This window comes from Coccomyxa subellipsoidea, assembly GCF_000258705.1.
Source record: "Coccomyxa subellipsoidea C-169, whole genome shotgun sequence".
In the NCBI taxonomy this organism is placed as follows: domain Eukaryota; kingdom Viridiplantae; phylum Chlorophyta; class Trebouxiophyceae; family Coccomyxaceae; genus Coccomyxa; species Coccomyxa subellipsoidea.
Genome location: NW_005178029.1, coordinates 702,717 through 723,073, shown reverse-complemented (window position 1 = coordinate 723,073; position 20,357 = coordinate 702,717). Strand labels below are relative to the sequence as shown.

Genomic DNA, 20,357 nt, shown 5'->3' with positions numbered 1-20,357 from the left:
CCTAGAATTGTCCAAGGTATACAGGCCCAGGTCATCACTTGTACTACATAGCATGACTTGTGGGTTTTTTATATGGGATTCAAGTGAGAAAGGTATCCTTCCAAAGCTTAGGATGATCAATCATGCCAGTTTGGCTTAATTAAAAGGTAGGATATAGACGCACTGTGGGTAACAACCTGATGGTGGCGAAGCAATTGCAGCCCATCAGGATGCTATCACTTGCATGCATGTGCGCATTTGACGTACAGGTCTCAATTTAAAAAATTGCTGCAACCCAAGCACATTGAAATCTTATGTACGTTCTGACACCCCTAGTCTCTGGTCTAATCACTGCATGCTCAATTGCATGCCAGAGCCCCTGAGCTCATTTCAGGAAGCCTGGAGTCTGTGAGAGCCTGCCTACTCCTGTCTTCCAGCTGTACTAGCACAACCACCCCTGATCAGAAAGGACAGTAATATTGTTACTAACAAAGGGCGTGCCCTCAGAAGCCTGAACCTTGCACTGGGAAAGCACGGAGTCGCTCAGTGATCAGGTATCCAAGTTCAGCAGAGTTCAACAGAGTTGTCATCATTTGATCCCCTCTGTACCCACAATTTTATTTCTGGTCTTTGTTCCCAGTGCCCTGGCTCTGGACAACCTACTACATGTCTGCACGTCTGAGAGCCAGCGTTCAATGATCGCCATGTCTCAGACTTCTCACACTTAATTTTCATCAAACACCTGCACTGCTCTACACACACGTCCTATTCGGACAGGAGCCGAATAGCCCGGCTGTGCCTGGTCAATACAGAGGATCTCCTGAGCCTTCCAAAGGCATTAGCAATAGCAGTGCTGTAAAAAATAAAATCTTGACATTTTGTCGCCTGTACAAATAAAGTACATGTTGAATGTTGCCCAAGTTGCGCCCCGCATTGCTGAAGATTTAATTTCTTAGCAAGGCAGTCAGTACACTTGGCAGATCCCCAGAAGCTATTTACCCCATATTAAGTGTTGCGCAAGTGCTTTCAAAGCTGGGGAGGTTGGCGGATCTTCAAGGGAAGTCTCGCAACCGTAAAGAATACTGCACCCGTCGTCATAGGCCCTATGAGGCGGTGGTATCGATATATCACCCCTCAGGGCAGTTCCGGGAGGGTGTATGCACAGGTGGAAGCCGCATTGCCGGCTGCCTGGCATCTGAGCTGGAAGAAGGTCAGGATGAGGGTGGACGTTGTCTGGATGGCAAACCGGTACTGCATGACACCAACCGACATCATCAGCAAACTCAGTTTGACAGCCTTGATACAATCAGGCAGAGTGCGCTTTAGTCTCAAGAAGCTCATAGATCTAAGTGTGCCTAGGTAAATACCAGCCAGCTGGGGAGAGGCATAGCATGCAAGGTCACTTTCAGAACAAGTGACACATCCGCACCCACTTCGACAAACAGGCAAGAGCTTGCAGGACGCCCAGACGGCGTGCGATTCAGCCAAAATTCTGTTGAAGGTGTCTTGTGGGGCATCAGCCAGCCCGGGGTGTTGAATTGATGTGCAGAGGAACAGCATGCATGGTCACTTGCAGGTGTGCACTTGATCATTCTTGGATGGACACGCTGGCAGGCAGGAGTACCTGTGTCTCAAAGTTGGTCGGAGGCACTGCCGGGTTGTCCACCCACACGCCGGGTGACACCTGCAGGGGTGGCGCGTAGAGATAGTCCGACGCGCCGCGCACGAATGTGTACGAAATCTTGGGCACGCCTGCGGCAGATTTCCATGATATCACAACGCTGTCATCCCAGGAAGAGCACGCCTGGGGTAGGCTCAGCATGGCACATGGCACAGCACCATACAGCATTACGTGCGCATCGAAGTTATAGACTGCATTTTGTCTGCACCTTGCCTCTTTGCAGGAAAAGCGTTCAGTAAAAAAGAACAAAATTCCAATAGAGCACACGTGTGCCTAGTCACAAGTGCAGCATGGCACCATGCATGGCATCTAATAGAACACATAAGTTCCCTGGTTACAAATGCAGAGTGTGAGTATTCCCCACCTTTCAGGGAGTTGTGGGCCTCCAGAGCAGCCGACACGCCAATGCCCTCCTCCGCATTCACAGCTGCATTGACAGATTTTCACCCCTCAACCACCCATTGTTCTAGTGGACTTCCCTTGCAGTCCTCAAGAACCATCACACTCATGTCCCCCTCAACTTGATACACAATCCAGGACCCTTCCTTGAGGCGATTTGTAGCCCTGTCCCTTATCAAGCTGCATCCCTGCCTTGGCTCCAGGTCCAAAGGTCAAGCTGGCACACAGTAGTGTCCAGTATATCCCAGGTTGGTGGTTCCAAGGGATTGAGTGCCTGCCTGTGACATCATACTGGGTGAGCGTGGAGTTGTTGGCCAGGTTGAGGGTGAGAGCAGTGTAGTTGCGCGCCACCATGTCCCAGGGAGTTCCACTGAAGAAGAATTGGCCGTCTATCTCGGCCGCTTGAGTATAGTCCAGCAGCCGAGGGCCCGTCCACGCCGGCAGAGGAGGGTAATTCACGCCGGTGCCTGTTGATTCCAAAGATCAAGTAAGTGGCCGTGCGCATTCAGCAATTTGCGCATGCTGTATGATTCTTTGCATTGCAGCTGCATTCTGATTGGTTGGCAATGGTCTTGGTGCTTGCACTGCCTTGTGTGTCTTGCATTCTCCCTGTGGTAACGTGTTAAACTAGCTGGATTTCTGGGCATCAAGGACTGATCACGCATGTCTTGATTCTTTGGCTCGCAGGCACCAGTTTAGAAAGGTTCTGGCCACAGCAGCAAGCCAGAGGGCTGTCTTCAATACAGGCAGGTTCAGGGACTGTCACGGCTGGTGCAGGCAGAGATGAGTTCATGTCTTGCCAGTGTTATGTGTGCCAATTCATGCGCAGCAAGGCAGCAGAGGAGTGCGCACCTACTGCTGTGAGGTTCCAGTAGATAGTCTCGTAGTCGAGGAGGGTCCTGTTGAAGTCTGCCTGCAGCTTGATGATGCTTTCAGCAAAGAGGGGGGTCTTGGCGGCGGCAAGGACCTCGTCTGCCAGCTCGGTGCTTGCCGCGGTCTTTGTCGAGAAGATGCACTGCCCATACAGCGACCTGGCAGCAGCTGGTGATGAATTTATGGTGACTTGGAAGCTGCTCAATATTGCTGGGCACGCAAAAGCTGGGAAATGTGTGCATGCATAGTGTGCCTCCCAGAAGGCACCTTGAGGGTCAGCTTGCAACAGCACAAACGATGAGCAGAACTGTTAAGGGGGAGAAAGGTTGATCAGGGAGGCAAGAGCTGCGAACTTCTCACCGCACAAGAGGGCCTGCTTCCTCCGTGGGGTAGGTGCATATGTTGGGGAAACCGGTGCACTGCTCTGTCCAGGAAGCAAGCTTACACTGCACAGCTCCCACATAACAATCACTCAAGACAATGCCACATGCGCTTGAGAGAGAAGCATCATCGAGTCATGTATCTGGTGGGATGACAGCCTGCAGCTCTGACTAGGGGGTACCTGCCAGTTGACGGAGAAGGGGGTCACAGCAATGTCGCCCAGCCGTGTCTGTGTGGTGAAGCCGTGGGGCGCGCAGGCTCCAGGTGCGTTCAATGCACCCCCCACCTGCCTCAACCACATCATTGATCAACGAGTCGGTATGTACACATGTGCACATTAACTCTGTCTCACAGCCTAGCCGTGTGTCACACTCTGTTGGGCTCAGGCCCGCAAAGTACTGAATGAAGCTGCCTGTTAGGGGGTCTTATGCATGGTGCAGGCTTGAGAATTATGAAGATAGTGGTGGACAAATTTGCCGGTGAGCTGTGGTGGGGGCTTGCCTGGGAGCTGTAGCCAGATGTGCCAACGTAGATGAAGTCTTTCACATAGCCCGCGCACTCTGCAATAAATGCACTGCAGAGCGCCGAGGATTCAGGGCCGATGCCTGCAAGTGCAGGCAGCACCCTGAGACACATGGTTCAATGGGTGGCAAGCTATAACGACTAGAATTCAGGATTCCGCTTGAACGTGGATCACCTGAAATGGCAACCGCGACAGATTGACCTAGGAGGATCCCGGTGTAGACTTGCTGACAAGGGTTGGTGTTGGCTGGAGCCTGCAACTTGTTCTGGAGCAGGCCCAGAATGAATACGGCCTCCGAAGTGCCCGAGAACGTTCCGTCGTCGGCCACCATAATAACGGAGATCGGCTTCACGGATTGGAAGCGCGCAGCGCATTGCACAGGGAGAGTCTTTGGAAGATAGGCGGCCTACGCAGTACATCAGCTTTCCGTCAGTTTGAATTTCCCCTTACAGACCACCAGACGATGTGCTTCAAGCCCTTTAAATGGTATCTCGGAAAGCTCTCGATGCCTTCAATGAGATCTTGAGGATTGGGGGATGGCCTGACTGGGCTTGACTTCGTACCTCCCCAACAACCGTCTCGAGAGACGATGACAGGTTGAGCAAGCTCTGTCCCTCAGCTTGAGATACAGTGACGAATATCACGACACCAAAAAGAATGAGTGAGTTCATCGAGGATTGCATTCGGGCCTCGAATCCGCGGGGGGCTGTCGCCGGGACGTTTGTATGGAACAAGATGGGAGTAGCTGGGAGTTCTTCCGAGAGCAAAGGACCAGCAGCCCTTACAATAAGCCTTTACCTGCCATCAAGACCCACCAATTGCCCACTACTCAAATTTCCTACGAGCAAAGCGTCTGAGTACGACCTTGTGCATGTCACATGAGTCACATGAGCCTTGGAGCCAAGTTTAGCTCCCAGTCAGAGAGTCTAGCCTAGTAGGTCCTGGCGACATGATGTCCTCCATTAATGGAAGCTGTACCACGTATCTCATCTTTACATATCTCTAGGATTGGTTCACTGACGTGTAGTACTATTTTAAGCCTCTTTGGCCTCTCCGGAGAGCAACGTAATGGAACATCCTTGGCCACCAGCTAGGGTGCTGCACCTTCTCGCAATCACCCAGCAGACTGATGTGCTTCTTGTGGCACTCAATAAGTATGCTACAGAAACCGCGTGGGCTCAGCTTCCGGCTGTTCTAGCAGGTACGGAGGCCTTACGTTTCGGATGCCGTGGGCATTGTTACCTGACATTTGTTGCTCAGCCGCCTGTGCTAGATAGGAATAGCAACTGATAATGTTTCTAAGTTTGATAGTACATGTCTAGTACAATATCCGAGCGGCACACCACTTCAACCCTGAGTTGGACTTTGTTTTTGACAGAGACCAGCTTGTACGAAGGCACCGAGACGCCTATACCACATCGGGAAAGCCTTGTATGCGAGCTCGTGTTGGAGGTAAGCTCTCTTGCCACACTTCACTTCTCCAGAGTTGTAACTGAAAGCACTACTAGTGAGTGCAGCCTAGTAAAACTGCTTTGGGGTAAGCATTGATGCTACAGACTAAAAGCAGCTGCAATCACCTGCATATAGGGTGCTTTTTGGAAGTTGCGGGCGCAGCTTAAATCTGTCAATCTGCTAGCAGGCTGCCAAGGCTCACGACAACGACCTCACCTCGGACCAGCCCACAGAGCTTGGGCAGGCGGTCATCGCTTCACTGCAAGACTGCATCTTCGGCTCCGAACTCAAGCAGTCTCCATTTCTACAGCTGGTCTGCTGCCAAACCTATGAGAAGGCACGCTCTTCCCTACAATTGACACTTGTCATGCCACGCTTTCCTTGCCTTCCCTAACCAATCTGTACACAACAGCTCTTGCAAGGAAGATGATTGGTGTTGCTGATAAACCAAACTCCTTCCCAGCATCCATGCCTGTGTCCAATGCAGGCATGCATGGCTCGGCTGGCATGCATCCGATTGCTGGAGACGGCAGTGACGCCCGCCAACTGCTTCACGCTGCTGCACCTAGCCACCAGCTGCAAGCTGCCCAGCCTGGCGGCTGCAGCACACGCAGTTGCAATGGCCGACTTTGCAGACGCATGCAGGTTGGACGACAGGGGCTTTGTTGGGCTGCCCCTCAAGCTGCTCATGCATGTGCTGGGCTGTGATGAATTAGTCACAGGCAGCGAGCTCCAGGTGTTCTCTGCGGCTGCGCACTGGGTGGGAGCAGACAAGACCGCCCGCCTGCCCCACTTCCACAAGCTGCTTGGTGAGTCATAAATCTGGCTCCATCGGGCACACAGTGTCCGTAATGCTTATTCTCGCCACTGAAGCAGTGGTTCTTGCACCAACTTGGAAGAGTGATCATTAGCTATCATTGAGGTGTGTGGATAATCGCCAGTAAGCGAGAGTAAAGGTCCCAAAGCCAGCAAACGAGAATCGTTTTTCGTTGTCACTTGTGTGAATCACTGGAACCAAGCCTGCCAGCTTGACCTGATAAATGTGACAGCTCATGGGCAGGAAAGGCCCAAATGCAATTATCATGGAGACTTGCATGCTAAGGTGTTGGTGGCTGTGCAGTGGCGGGCGTGCGGCTGGGTTGCATGAGCCGCAGCGAGCTGTATGAGCTTGACACACACCCTCTCACGCCCTGCTGCCCTGAGGTGGGCCGCCCACCCCACCACCCCTATTTTCTCAAAGGTTCTGGCAGTGGCTGTCATCCTGATGGCCGGTCTGGACTTCATAATTATTCAAGTTCTTAGGTACAGATCAGCAACCCAAAAGGCAAAGGCTATAACTGTCTGGTTGATAATGACCCCTCGAAGGGTATTGCCCAGCTTTAGTAAGATGTCTGTCTGGCTTGAGACAACTCCTGTAATCAGCAACTTGAGCGAATAGCTCCTTGCAACTCTTCGCAGGTAATGAAGACAGTGGCCTTTGCATACTTGGAGCTGTGCTACGGAGGGGCGGCTCGCGCGAAAACTCGGCCGCGCTGCAGCAGAAAGGCACTTCAGAAGCGTGCACAGCGGTGTGCAGCGGCCTCATCAGCTGCAGAGGGAGCTCCCGTGCACCAGCAGCTGCCGCTGTGGGGATGCCAGCCTCTGCAGTTGCTGCCGAGCGCTCCTGAGTGGACGCCCATGGAGTGCTGCACTGCACCTGCCAGCTCAACGGGCACGATGGATGGGCCATCCTTCTGGCCAGAATCTCCCTCTGGGGTCCTGCTCCAGCCTGCATTAGCACTATCCAGCCTGGCTCTCAATGGTGGCCATGGAGGCAGCTCCTACCAGAGTAACATACCATTGTCAGGCCCTGTGCAGTCTGGTATGGGACTCAATGCGGCAGTGTTCAGGCCACAGCAGGCATTCTCAGCCAGTGCAGCAGACGAGCAGCTTTGGAGAGCAGGCAGCAGCATGGGTGTATCTTCCAGCAACCAAGGCACGGCCGCAGCAGGCTTTGGAGGAGTGGAGGCAACGCCCCTGGACGAGTGCCACAGAAGCATTGGCGCAGATGCGATGATGTCTCCAGTGAAGCGCAAGGCTCCTGCTGCGCCTGCAGAGGAGTATGAGGCGGAGGTGATGCAGCCTGACAAGATGCCCCGCATCAACTCCTGCAGAAGGCTGCGCTTCTTTTGATGCCAGCCTGAAGGGTGGAGGATGCACAGAACAGAACTTGTAGCAGCAGAGATTGAACACCTTGAGCATGTACGAGAGAATATTTGGAAGGTTGAACATATTGCATTGAATCTGCATCTGAATTTTTGCAATGGCTTCCAGCAAAACCAGACAGAGAAGTTGATTTCAGCAAATCGTAGCTATGTTGATGAGCTCATGCACAGCGGAATTTGTAATTATGAAGGGAGCTGCATTTTGATTGCAATATGGCCCAGAGACGCATGTGCACAGTGTCCTGCTATGCTAAACTTGAAATTGCTGAGGTGCACGTTGCCATGTATGGGAATGCTGCTGTTGTGTGACTGCATGCATGCACACATCCAGGATTGTCTGCAGGCGCGTCTTTGTGCATGCTTTGTCTTGAAGATCCAGTGTGCAGTACTTCATAATTCATGTAAGCATTGGAACCTTCTCAAGTTATTTTGACTCCATACTTATTTTTACCAGCCTTGTCAGCATATGAAATCACAGCCTTCAAATCAAGGGTGCTTGAACCGAAGTCGCTGACACTGTCAAATCGGCAGAAACTTTTGCTAAAGCTATCAGCTACCGCTACCTCTCCTTCAGCAGCTGATGAAGCTTTGACAGCTGCTCCTGCAGTTTGTCTGCGATGCTTTTCACTGGCCGGGTCACTTCTGCATCGCTGCTGATTCCTTCATCCCTCTCTACAACTGCAACTTTGATCAAGTCTCCCAATTCGTCCAGCTCATCTGGGGAGATGTTGGCCAGGCTCAGTGTTCCAGACGCCTCCGCTGCACTGCCACCAATCATGGCAGCACGCCATGCAACCTCAAGTGTGAGGTCAAAGCCGGCCCTGCAGTGCCATTTGGATCTCATAATCTGCAGCGTCAGAAATTTGTTGGGTACAGCAACACCACATGGCAAATATAGCTGCAGTGAGCACACAATCGCATCTATAGCACAAGGTACACACCTTCTTTTGCCTCGTACAATCCATACATGAGCTTCGCCTGTCGAGCTCTTGAGCTCTGTGAGAGTGATGACTGCGGTTGGGGTGCGGTGTTCCAGGCCCACTAGAAGCGCCTTCAGCTGCTCCTTGGCCCACCCAGATACATCCCTCTCCTCGAAGGTGCCTGCCTGTAGACATGCAGACTGATACCATCAGGCCTTTCTTCTTGGAGGATGATAGAATAAGAAGCATAGTGGTACAAATCCGGGGACTGGATGCTGAACCTGGTTCCAAACGGATGCCCCTTTCTCGCTTGCTTCCCTAGCCCGCCTCTCCTCTTCCTTCAACTCAGCCTCTGTAAGTCTCTGCCGAGCACCAAGCCCATCAGAAAGCTGCTCATTGTTATACTTCGTGATGAACTTTGGAAACCACCATGAATTTGACAAGCCATAGATACCTTCTCTGCTACAGTCCCTGAGCTGGTTGAATGCCCTGCCGCCCAGTAAGAGTAAGACAGATCGGCCTGCGTTGCAAAGCAGATAATTTGATCTACAATGGATCCTGTGCCATAACGACCGAAGAGATGAAAGTTATTGAAAGTTTACAAACGAAAAAAATCAGGATAATCACCTTTGCGGTTGCTTGCTCAACAAGTTTATTTGCCATCTGATTTCCATTCGTGTCAGGCATCGATGAGATCAGAGATAGCTGCGCAGTTCCGACTATCTACCAACAATCCCAACGGATAAGAAATCTAAGAAATGATCTATACTTCTTGTTGCAAGCAGTGACTTTGAGCAAGAGTAGTCAATGGCGCGTCATGCTTTACAACAGCTTGTCGTCAGTCTGCGAAAGCCGATTTCCTGCTTCCTGTCCAAGACGCCAAAAGATCTAGCAATGCGGGGGATTGCGCAGAAAACTTGCATTTCCACTGGAGTCGATGAGACGATGACTGGCCTTCTGAACCCTAGCCATCAACCCTGCGCTATATCCCTTTACTTCTCCAAACCCTCAACACAATGGATCAGGGCCGACTTTCAGTGTCACAAGTTTTGCACTTTTTGGACACGGAGTGACGGCTGCCTGCAGATTGTGGGTTGGACACTGTGGGAGGTAGCCGTGGGGTGTCTAAGGCATGTGAGGGTCCCCTGACCGGCCCAATTGTAGAAATTAACGAGACATTCTAAGTTCATAATTGGAAAGGATGCAAACTGCTTTGAGCCAACAGCGCTGCTTGCCGGCCAGCACATCTGGAAGATGCAGTCTTACATCCTTTGATTGTTCGGAAGATTGCCCAGGCAGCTCAGGCAGGCTGTTGGGGCGCTTGGCCAAGAGCAGAACCCTCCTGCTCAGAAGAGGCTCAGCTTTGAGGGGCTCATACAGCCGCAGATGCAGTCTGCTGCCTGCATGCTGCCAGCCAAGGGCTGCAGGGCATGTGGGAGCATTACAAATCAGGAGCAGCGCCGCCAAGCGCGACGTCCGAGCACAGGCGAGATCTACGGCAGGCCAGGTTGGCGTCGCCGCGGTTGAGGAGGTCGTGGACGCTCCACACCCGGAAGTGCTCAGCTATTCCTCGCTGCCCGTCAGCTTCGCTGCACGCACAGTCAGAGATAGCTATCTGAGTGTCCAGAACGTGGAGAGCTTGACGAGAGAGCTGGCAGAGGTCGGAGAGCACTTGGAGAGGCTGGTTGCGTCTGAGGACACCCCGTCTTCAAGGGCTTACTCGGTGCGTTTGATTTTCTGCATCTTTGAAGCACTTCTATTAAAGGACGATGTAGGCGTGCATGCTCGGTGTGAGACCTTGACGTGCGGGAACTCTCCCATTTCGCTGTCCCATCTATTCAGCACAGTCCCAACTTTCTGCTATTTTGCGAATTCCTTTTTGAGCAAATTCTAAAATTTGCTCATCGAGCAGCAGATGGAAGTTATTGTTCTGATTACCGTGGAAATTGTCTGTCCAGCTTTGAACAGGCATTTAATATCTTTTTGGAGCAGCGTCTTAAGAGAGATATCTTCCGTCTGACTGACGGCGGATCTGTGGAAAATTTGCATGAAAATTTGCATGTGCATGATGCAGGAGAGCGAGATGAGCGAGGAAGATTACAAGAGGTTACAGGAGGCTCGCAGGCAGCATGAGGACGAGTTGAAGGCGCGGCGTGAGCTGCGGGCCATCCGGCGAAAGGCCAGTCAGGCAAAAGCTGCCGCCGAGAAGGCTGCCACTGCTGCAGCGCCGATGGTGACCAGCTCAAACCCTGTCAGGGAGCGCACACGATCAGGTAAACACATGCGTCACTCTTGCCAGCAATGCAGCTTGATAGCAACATGCCTCAGGGCATTGCATGATAGTCTGTAGGGCTGATGTCATTCCCACTTGTTACGGTGGTGCATGCCGGACTCATGCAATTGTCATAATTCTCGACGATTTGGACAGCATTTGGAGCGAAGGAATGCTTTCACTGCTGCACATCCCACCGCTTGCGATTCTGATCCTGTGCGGCGGTGTGCAGGCGTGCCAGGCCAGACCAGGGACGGCGGCGAGACAGCCGCAACAAGCAGCGCGCCTGCGATCGCAGCAGCGGTCAGCACCACGGGCGCAGGGGCACGGGGGGCCAAGGCGGCTGCTGTGAAGGCGGCCGGCCGCGCAGCAAGCGCGCGGACGCCGACGGGCGCCCGCGTGACGGCTGCCGCGCGCACGCGCAGCCACGCGTCCTGGGGCAAGCGCCACGTGGAGAAGCCCACCAAGGATGCCTTCCAGCGGCCTGCGCAGTCCTCCGCTGCCAGCGCCACCAACACCACGCTCTATGCCGTCACCAAGGTGCACCCTCCACCCCATCTCCTTCATGCACCCTCACGTGTGCTTGTCTATTGCCACATCAACCCCTTCTAATGGTTAACCTGCCTGCTACTGCTCTCTGCAATGCCGCTTCAGAGGAGTCACTTCCTGGGCTGTGTGCATGTGTCACTGTCTGAGGATGCTGGTGTAAATGGTGACTGATGGGGATGTTGTGTGTTGGGAGCAGATGCAGGGCTTTGGGCAGCAAAGCCTGCTGACAGCGGCGGAGGAGAAGGTGCTGTCCAAGGCGGTGCAGCGGCTGATCGCCATGGAGGCCAAGCAGACAGAGGCCACTCAGCGCCTCGGGCGGCCCATCACCGAGAGGGAGTGGGCTGCCGAGTGTGGCCAGTCCTCCATCCACGCCTTCCGGAAGGCCGTCAAGGTGGGCACCACTTGATCAAGCATGCACATTTGACATTTGTCGTTGGAGCCTTGCCTGCTCGACTGCTGCCTGGAAGTGAGAGCCGCTTTGTTAGAGTGAACAAAGCTGACATGTGCAAGCGGGTATAAATTGACTGTATCCTCCCTTAGCATGTGCAGCAAAGTTTTATCAGCAGTAAATATACGGGCAAGGGCACTGGGATCTGTCGTGTAGACATGCAAAAGCAGGAAAGCAGACAACTGAATGATATGTGCGGATGTGCAGGTGGGGCAGGAGGCTCGGACGCGGATGATGAAAAGCAACGAGCGGCTGGTGTTCCACGTGGCGCGGCGCTACATGAACCGGGGGCTGGACTTCCAGGACCTGCTGGCGGAGGGCATGAGCGGCCTCTGGCGCGGCGTCGAGAAGTTTGACGCCGACCGCGGCTTTAAGTTTTCCACCTACGCCCACTGGTGGGTGCGCCAGGCCATCACGCGCGCCATCAGCGAGCAGGTGACCCCCCGCTCCCCTGCTGTTCATCATCATGATGCCTTGCTTTACGCCTGACTGCCTTTGAACTCTGCAGTCCTCCCAAAACATCACTCCGTGGATATTGTGTGGAGATCGTTATTTTTCAGGCTTGCATGGGTGCCGAGAGACTGCGTGTATCTGCGGAGGGTATCATTCAGAAAGCAGGCATTGCGATCGGTAGAGAGAAGGAGATTGAAGGGAAAAGTACCTGGTGCGGAAGAGGACAGGGGAATAATGTATTTGTTGTGCGGTACAGGGACGGGTGGTGAGGCTGCCGGTGCACCTGCACGAGCTGATGGCCAAGGTGACCAAGGTGGACCTGGAGTACCAGTCGGAGCACGGTCGCCGCGCCGGCAATGAGAAGCTCGCCGAGCTGGTCGGCATCAGCCAGGAGAAGCTCGCCATGCTCTCCAAGGTCTGTCTTTGCTCCGCGGCCCCACCCCGAGTGTCACCCCTGAGAGTGATTTCAGGAGCCCAGAGTTGATTGAACTAGGACCTCGATGCATGGCAGTACTGGTTCATGCCAGTGCGCGACTCGATTGGCCTGCCTGCCGGGTGCTGATCAAAGTATGATTTGCCGCTTCCAAACTCGCCAACACTGCAAGACCATTGAGCAGCTGCAGCCAGCCCTGCTTACAGAGGTATGCAACATCCCTGACAAGAGGTCTTCATGCGCGCAGGTGTACATGGCGCCGACGAGCTTCAACGCGCCGGTTGGCGGCAGCATGGATCCGGGCGCGGACACGGTCGGGGAAACGATTGCGGACGACAACGAGGCGTCGCCGGAGGAGGTGGCGGTGCGCCTCAACCTGCACCAGGACATGGACAACGTTCTGGCCACGCTGAGCGAGCGCGAGTCCGGCATCCTGCGCTGCCGCTATGGCCTCGACGATGGCCGCCAGCGCACCCTCGAGGAGGTCGGCCAGATCTTCAAGGCAAGTCCCCCCTACCTCCTCTCCCTTTCTGCCTTCTGTCAGCGTCGTCACGTGTTTCCAGGGCAGCTGGCTCTCACATGTGCATCAGAAAAGGAGGTGAAAAAGTTTCATTATCATGTATGCCGTAGTTGCTTCTACAGATGCACTGGGCCTTGTGATGTACTAACTCTGGGCAGTCTCGAAAAATAAAAGCCTGTCTGAATGAATGTGCGTATGTGTGGCAAGTGGCAACCAATGGTACACGTTGAGTGGCATGCGGGTGTGGGGGCTGACATGAGCTACTACATGCGCAGGTGACGCGGGAGCGTATCCGGCAGATTGAGGCCAAGGCGATCCTGAAGCTGCGCCAGCCGGACCGCAGCTCCATCCTGTATGACTACGTCAACGGAGCCTCCACTCAGAGCGTCACCTGGCGCGGCGGCCGCTCCAAATGCCACTCCAGCTAGGCGCCTATTTGAAGTGCTCCTTAATGCGCGCGGCTGCACCTGCACCCGGCACGGCTGCCCTGCCGCCTGGGCCTGTGCTGGACTGGCGCATGGAAGAAACATGTGCAGATCGGCGCGTGTTCCTGGGCTGGGGGTGCTTTGGAGCGGGTCGTCGTTGGCGCATGCTGTGGGTGCAAAGTCAGATTTTGATGTGAGGAAATGCGGAGTGTGCGTCGTGGGCCGCTCTTTCCAGGGCAGGTTTTGCTGCCGAGTGGTGTTTCCTGCACGTACTCGTGCAGGGGTCGGAACCGTGGTGCACGTGTACCATCATCACGAATTGATTGCTCCCGGTGACACCCTGCAGAGGACAATGTATCGAAAGTATTGCTCCATCAGAGGGGAAGACAGGATGGAGGCATCAGTGCATTTAACAGAGGAATTTTAGGCAAACTCCATGGCCACAAACGCTTGAATTCTCTAGCGCAGGAAAGTGAATGGCCTAACGCATCATATATTATTGCAGTTTTGCATGTAAGCATTGATTGCACTGCTTGCGAAGTTGCAGGTATGACTTTGCCGAGCAGACCGTGATCATTACCTTTGACTCACCTGTATTACTAGATCCTTTTTTGACGTTGGGCTTTTTTGTTCAAGCCTCAAAAGGACCATGATTGGCAGGTGTTTATGCGCAAGAAGCAGCTGTGATGCTGGCCCACCTGTAATATCTTGTTGACGTCAGCTTGTCGTCATGAACGTTATTGAATGCATTGTGCGATGCGATTTTCAAGGTGGCACTTTACTGATCAGCTGATGACGGTCTTATGACATGACCCGAATTGAAAGCGATCTTTGACCATAGCCTGGCACTAAATAAACGTCATCTATAATGTTCAAGAACCGTATTCCACTACAGAGCAAGTGACCTACAGAGGACAGTTACTAATTTTGCACAATCAATAAGCAGTGAAGGACTCCGGCAACGTGCTACCTCAAGACCCCAAACCTAGAAACCAACCCGACTCTCTTGGGATGCTTTGTGCTGGTGAGTATCTAATGCTACAGGGACATATGCATCGCATTATTCAGACTACAGTATAATTTGACTGCGGGGTATCATTGTGCCCAGTACCTAATTGTTCGACACTAGAGTACATTCAGGTGCTCATCAAATTAAGCAATGACACCATCGTTTCAATGAAAGTGGTGCCCCTTTTTGCAATCCCAGCTCCCTTTCCACTGCCTTGATGGCAAGCTCGAAAGGATCGGACCCACGCAGGAGAAAAAATAAGGGAAGATCCTGAGGTGGCTGGGTGAGGAAAACCCCACACCTCAATAGCACTTTAAGGCCAGCAAGCCACCATGCTTTGCAAACCTTTGCGGCTCTGCATTATCCCTAGATGTATCCACCACATCCGAAGCACAACACTCAGCAAATCCTCTTCACCCTAGAAAAGGACTCTGGGTCAAGAATGCTGCCAAGACCCTCTATTCCATTGGGCCCTCTTTCGCTCTTTTCACTCTCCTTTTGCGTGCGCGAGTTATCCATGTGTGCTTTGCTGTTTTCAGAATTTGCTAATAAGTCCATATGCGAGTGGATGATCCATTCCACACCATGAGAAGATTCTGATATGCCTTTCCTACTGCAGACTTTATCTCTGCAGAACAGCGATTGAAGCCCCTCTGAAGGCACTCCAGTCCCTTTGCACAGCCTCGCAGAACTCCAACAATCAATGGAACCTCTGTTCCACAGCACCTCCCTCCCAGCACACCACCCACAGTCCAGCCATCAGCTGCACTCCGTCCATCGGGAATGCCCCTTGTTTCAGCCTGGAGAATTAAAGGTGTGCCGACTAACCGTTACATAACCGCTGAGTCACCACGCGCTGTACTGACGGTTGGGGGCGTGGCCGGGGGGCGCGGGGGGCGCGCGCATCGGCTGCGGCACAGGCGGCGGCGGCGCGTTGGACATCGGCGACACGTCGGCGAATCGGTTGTCGGCAAAGGCAGGCACGGGGGTCGCGAACGAGGGGCTGGGCAGACCGAAGGGGTTGAAACCTGTGCCCATGTCCTGAGACCCTGTGAATGAGCCGAGACAGGGTGTCAAAACGCTCTTGAGAAGAGCCCCAAAACGGAATGTCAAGCCTCACATCTTAAATGTGATCAATTGCTGCTGATTATTTTTGAATGGAGGATGTCCCCAGATATGTCGAGGGGGCTTTAGATGTGTACTGTTGAACGCCATGGACTTACCAGCAATATCGATGGCTGCTGCAGTGGGTGCAGGGTGCTCAGAAGTCCCGTTCGCAATGGGAGCCTCGGGGAAGGCGGCAAATTGCTGCTCAGGAGGCGCCTGCATCCCAAAACCGCTGTCAGACAATCCGCCTGATAACCTCCCATTGAAAGGGTAGATTTGCATGCATTGCCTTGGACTTCTTGAGTCAACCAGTATTACCGAGACACCACCTTGCATCGTGCATATTGATGCAAGCAGAGCATGAATGCATAAGATGAGGGGAAGACCTGAGACAACTCCAGCAAACTCACCAACAACATCAACAATGTCATGAGCAACAGTAGTAGCCAGGTCACCTGGGAGGAGGCTTGGGGCTGGAAGGGGGAGGGATTGGGGGCAGAGTGGGGTGGAGCAAATGGCTTGGAGACGGCTGCGTGGTCACCAGAGCCTTGACCTGGCGCCTGCAGCGGGGTGATAGGCGGAGCGACAAAGTGGCCGGAGCCGTTTTCAGAGCCAGACGTGCCGCGCGCTAGGCCGCTTGTGGCAGTTGCGGGAGGCGAGAAACCTGCATGACATATTTTGTTACGCCTCAACTCGCATCAAAATAAGGAGGCTTGGAGACTCCCAGGTGTTATCACACTAATCAAAAGGTTCAGTGCCTAAGCCTGCACGATGATACGGCGACCAATGCACAGTCTTCCCCCAGGCCTTGTGTATATTTGCCGCCAGATGACAACGGGGCATCCAGGTGCTTGCGCAAGAAAATTTGATTTTAATTCAATGACAACGAAGATCTTGAAGTTTGTGGGCAGGGAAAAGCGCGCCTTCAGAGCCGAAGCTGCCGCTGCCGGCGCCGCCGAGGGACGCGGTGCGAGCGGGTGGGGAAATTGCGCCGCTGGCCGCGCGCGCCAGGCTGCTCCCCGGCCCCGAGCTGTTGGCGCGCATGAGGGGGCCCGAGGCCGTGCGCGTAGGAGAGAACGCCCCGGACAGCTGCCGCACCGGCCCAGGGGGCGCCTTCAGTGCGGGAGTGGGAGTCGCACCAATGCCCGCCGACCCTGTAACAACCAGTAACTTACTGATGGGATTGTGCAATTTATACAAGTGCACTCATCGACCATGCGCCTGACCCTCACACACGTATACACAATCGCACATTCCAATGCAACCTGTTAAGAGTGCACCGTGTGGACAAGAGATAAAGTGGTGCCTTAGCTAAATAAGCCACACAGCACTGTCATGGTTTCAAGGGAAGTAGGGTGCTCCACCTGCGTGCTGTATCCCGGCGGATCCCAGGCCAGAGCCGGCAGAGGACAGCGGGGGCGGCTGCAGCGGGGAGGATCCGAACCCGGAGCCGGCAGTGGACAGCTGCGCTGGCTGCACCAGCGAGGAGGCGGGATGCTGCTGGGTGGGCGCCGGCAGGAACGATGCCGCCTGCAGCGGCGGGAAGCTGGTGGCAAAGGCCTGCTCGCCCAGACTGGAGGAGTTCGCAGGCGTGGGGGGGACCTGCGGTGGCGGCCCAGTGGCGGCGGGGGGAGGCGCACCCCCCGCCGCTGCCGGGAACGCCCCGGAGCCGGTCGGAGAAACGGGCATCTCCACATCGCTGGAAGCGCTGAAGCTGCGTGTCGCGTGCGGGCTGGCCGCGAACGCGCTGCCGCCAAAGCCCTCAGCGGACGCGGTCGGGGACGGCAGCGGGAGGCCGGAGCCGGAGGACGTGCGCGCGGGCACCGGCGGCAGCGCGGCCGCACCGGAGGAGCTGCGGGAGGGGCCGGCGGAGCCCCCCGGCGGCGGAGGGGGGAATATCCCAGGCTGGTTGGGCGTCTGCTGTTGGGGGAAGGAGGCCGGTGGAGGGAAGTACACTCCGGAGGAGCCGGCGCGCAGCTGCTGAGAGGACGGCGTGTGGTTCGCCGGGAAGCTGGCCTTGCCGAAGCTGGAGGCCCCGAAGGGGTTGGAGCTCGGGACCGGGGTGGTTGCGGCCGAGGCGGCTGGCGGCTCGGGGAAGGTTGCCTCGAAGGTGTGGTCCTCTTGGGACGGCGCCTGGCTCGGCCTTGACTCCAGGGAGTGCTGCACAGGTCACATGGGATTTCAAACAATTCACTCCTGTGGGTTGCAGACGAGAAGGAGGAAGAGACAAGCGCAGGGGATATGGTGAGCATATCAGAGGAAGGGGTCGAATACCTGGAAGGGGTCAAATGCGGGGGTGTCGGGCGCCTTGTCATCCGCGTCAGGAGTGCCAGTGTACGGCCCCAGGCCCAGCAGGTCGTCCAGGGAGAAGTCAGAGGTGGCTCGGGGAGCCGTGTTCATGTCACTGGCATTGGGCGTGCCACTCTCTATGCTCTTGGCTTCCTGCACAGCCCCAAAGTGTTCTTGAGCAATGCAAGTTCCCTATTTTCCTATGTATTCCGAGCTTGATTGCTGTCAGGCCACAAGAGCGTTGTTGGGGACCGCCCGACTCTTACAAGGTGAAGCGGTCCGAAAGCAAGGTCGAACCTGAGTGCTGGACGCCTCTCCTGAGGCCTCCGATGTCTCCAGCAGCAGATTCTCCGCCAGCAGCAGCTTGACAAAGGGGAACAGCTTGTTGGAGGGCGACTTCACCAGATCATCCAGGGCCAGCTGCATGCAACAGCAGGCATGTCATACTTGCCCAATGCAAGTACCTAAATTTCCGGATCACATATGCTTTGTTGCCCGTACTCCATCAGGTATGTCAGTCAATGTCACGCCATCATGGTGGTGCCAACAAGGACTAAATATTAAGGTCTTTTCACCAAAACAAGCATCCACAGAAGGGGCAAAGTTATATTCATAGAAACAGCAGCCAGAGAATATAAAAGGGAGCAGACCTGCCAGGTGGCGCCACCTGGCGACATGGTGATGGAGCGCATGAACTTCTGGTTGAACTTGCCGCTGCCACTCATGCTTCCAGAGCCACTGATGCCCAGCTTGCCCTTCAGCCGCAGCGACTCCTGCTCCCTCACCTGTGAACCAATCACTGCTCAGGATCACTGCTCACAAGGTCCTGCATACCATTTTTCAATTCTGACCAATCGCTGGGCTCCAGAACAGGATGATAGTGACACGGCAGGCACAAAAAGCATTGATTGCCTACCATGTACTTGTACATGCGTTTGAGGGCCAGGAACTTGAGCTCAGGGAATTTTTCCCAGGTCTCTCCCACAGCCTGCAGGCACGGACCAGGTCATTAAGTAGTCTTCCAAGATTTTTCAAGATTGCTGTTATTACACAGTGCTTCGTGTCGCAGGGCAGTGCGAAGCCTAACGGTGACAGTACCAACTGGAGTGCATATGCTCAGCATTGTCAGGTCCTGTTGCCTACAGTTTGGCAACAGCCTTGCTCCCTGACTAGATGGCAAACAAACAAAAGGATATTCGAGTTCCCACCAGTCGCACAAATCTGTTTCGCAGCTCTTCAAGCAGCTGTGTGGCAGTGGCAGCCTCCTTGGAAGGGACGGTGCGGCCGCCCTTCAAGGTTTGCTGGCAGTCAGCTTCTAGCATGTCATACAGCTGGAACAGGGTCTCAATATTTTCTCCCTTCTTATGCCCAACCCTGAAAGCAGTAGCCATCGGTTTTACGGCCATCAATTTCAACAAAATCAAGAAAAACAGTTGGAGGTACTAGAAGAGCGAAGGTTCATTCCAGGAGAATAACATGGCACCAATTTACGCACCCTGAGAAGAAAACACGGCCGATTTCATCGCGCAGGACGCGCAAAGGCACCTTAATATCGTCTTTGCTCCCTGCATCTTGCAGCTTCTTCACCAGTGCTGCAGAACCACAGCTTGGCACAGTGAGGCACGCTCTCTCAAAATAAGAACTCCCGTGTAAAAATAAGTACTTCGAATGACCTTAAGACACTCGACCACCATATGCGTTCCTGACTTGCGAGCAGCCCAGAATCTAGGGTTGTGCATCATCACTTGGAGATTCAAGCTTGCGGCATAGTTAGGACTTACAAACTTATTCAAATGCATGCCGATCGTGCAACAAGAAATAATAGTGACAGTCTTGCTATTAAACTCAAGACAACTAGGTGGGGAAGACTCGCACATATAAAGTTCTCCCCGGCTATTTTGCGATTCTCCTCCAAGGTGTCGCCATACGCTCCCTTTGTGACCCGCTCAAAGAACTGACGGGAGTACTCCGCCACTGAAAGAGACTGCGCCAATAAACAAAAGTGCTCAGTGGGCCATGGGCTGATGCAGCAGCTCCATCCTTATGTGACAGTGGAATCTAGGTGAAGGTCCTCACTCCGTGACAAAAATTTGAAAGGATATCACCTTGTCAGCAGGAGCACTGCCTTTTGACGACATCCTGATGCAACAAAGGTATTGTGCCCAGATCAGTCAACGAAGGTTCACAGCGAGTCAGAATCTCCTGCACAACATCAAGTAGATCTGCCAATGTCAGAGTAAGATACAACTTGACCTATTTTGCTCACACAAGAGTCCAAATTGTCCAAAAATACGCCAAGGACTGAGAACGAGCGCTTGAAAGGTGGACTTCTTAGTAATGCCCACGACCTATTCTGGAGTTGTGGGCCCATGTCCGCATGCATGAGCATGTCCGATTGTGCACACTACATAATGGTCCAACGGACATTTACTGTCCAACA

The 20,357-nt window shown here is 54.0% G+C and overlaps 7 protein-coding genes across 7 annotated transcripts; 4 read left to right on the top strand and 3 right to left on the bottom strand.

Moving 5' to 3' along the window:
- Positions 1 to 1,113: 1,113 nt before the first annotated feature.
- COCSUDRAFT_43682 (hypothetical protein) lies at positions 1,114 to 3,617 on the bottom strand (the record flags this gene model as incomplete). The annotated part of the gene is made up of 7 exons (XM_005645252.1): positions 1,114 to 1,230; positions 1,604 to 1,731; positions 2,025 to 2,073; positions 2,345 to 2,526; positions 2,912 to 3,090; positions 3,293 to 3,378; positions 3,495 to 3,617. 7 exons carry the CDS (start codon positions 3,615 to 3,617, stop codon positions 1,114 to 1,116), a joined length of 864 nt encoding a protein of 287 aa, XP_005645309.1.
- Positions 3,618 to 4,117: 500 nt separating this feature from the next.
- COCSUDRAFT_57325 (hypothetical protein) lies at positions 4,118 to 7,460 on the top strand (the record flags this gene model as incomplete). Its single annotated transcript, XM_005645251.1, has 5 exons — positions 4,118 to 4,222; positions 5,476 to 5,601; positions 5,776 to 6,097; positions 6,409 to 6,491; positions 6,747 to 7,460. 5 exons carry the CDS (start codon positions 4,118 to 4,120, stop codon positions 7,458 to 7,460), a joined length of 1,350 nt encoding a protein of 449 aa, XP_005645308.1.
- Positions 7,461 to 7,895: 435 nt separating this feature from the next.
- COCSUDRAFT_67222 (hypothetical protein) lies at positions 7,896 to 9,335 on the bottom strand (the record flags this gene model as incomplete). The annotated part of the gene is made up of 4 exons (XM_005645250.1): positions 7,896 to 8,313; positions 8,434 to 8,597; positions 8,867 to 8,932; positions 9,330 to 9,335. 4 exons carry the CDS (start codon positions 9,333 to 9,335, stop codon positions 8,052 to 8,054), a joined length of 498 nt encoding a protein of 165 aa, XP_005645307.1. The 3' UTR covers positions 7,896 to 8,051.
- A 141-nt stretch (positions 9,336 to 9,476) lies between these two features.
- On the top strand, positions 9,477 to 10,549 carry COCSUDRAFT_33885 (hypothetical protein). The gene is made up of 2 exons (XM_005645249.1): positions 9,477 to 10,135; positions 10,487 to 10,549. Exon 1 carries the CDS (start codon positions 9,843 to 9,845, stop codon positions 10,029 to 10,031), a length of 189 nt encoding a protein of 62 aa, XP_005645306.1. The 5' UTR covers positions 9,477 to 9,842; the 3' UTR covers positions 10,032 to 10,135; positions 10,487 to 10,549.
- An 880-nt stretch (positions 10,550 to 11,429) lies between these two features.
- COCSUDRAFT_54226 (RNA polymerase sigma factor, cyanobacterial RpoD-like family) lies at positions 11,430 to 13,515 on the top strand (the record flags this gene model as incomplete). Its single annotated transcript, XM_005645248.1, has 5 exons — positions 11,430 to 11,624; positions 11,889 to 12,116; positions 12,391 to 12,549; positions 12,815 to 13,069; positions 13,363 to 13,515. 5 exons carry the CDS (start codon positions 11,430 to 11,432, stop codon positions 13,513 to 13,515), a joined length of 990 nt encoding a protein of 329 aa, XP_005645305.1.
- Positions 13,495 to 14,255, top strand: COCSUDRAFT_33884 (hypothetical protein; the record flags this gene model as incomplete). Its single annotated transcript, XM_005645247.1, has 1 exon — positions 13,495 to 14,255. A coding segment is annotated over exon 1 (166 nt), but the record flags the coding sequence as incomplete, so codon positions are not given.
- A 1,112-nt stretch (positions 14,256 to 15,367) lies between these two features.
- On the bottom strand, positions 15,368 to 20,055 carry COCSUDRAFT_48397 (hypothetical protein; the record flags this gene model as incomplete). The annotated part of the gene is made up of 13 exons (XM_005645246.1): positions 15,368 to 15,570; positions 15,745 to 15,844; positions 16,084 to 16,292; positions 16,513 to 16,782; positions 16,993 to 17,788; positions 17,903 to 18,070; positions 18,215 to 18,337; positions 18,568 to 18,702; positions 18,834 to 18,905; positions 19,126 to 19,291; positions 19,413 to 19,509; positions 19,793 to 19,901; positions 20,023 to 20,055. 13 exons carry the CDS (start codon positions 20,053 to 20,055, stop codon positions 15,368 to 15,370), a joined length of 2,481 nt encoding a protein of 826 aa, XP_005645303.1.
- Between the last annotated feature and the right edge of the window lie 302 nt (positions 20,056 to 20,357).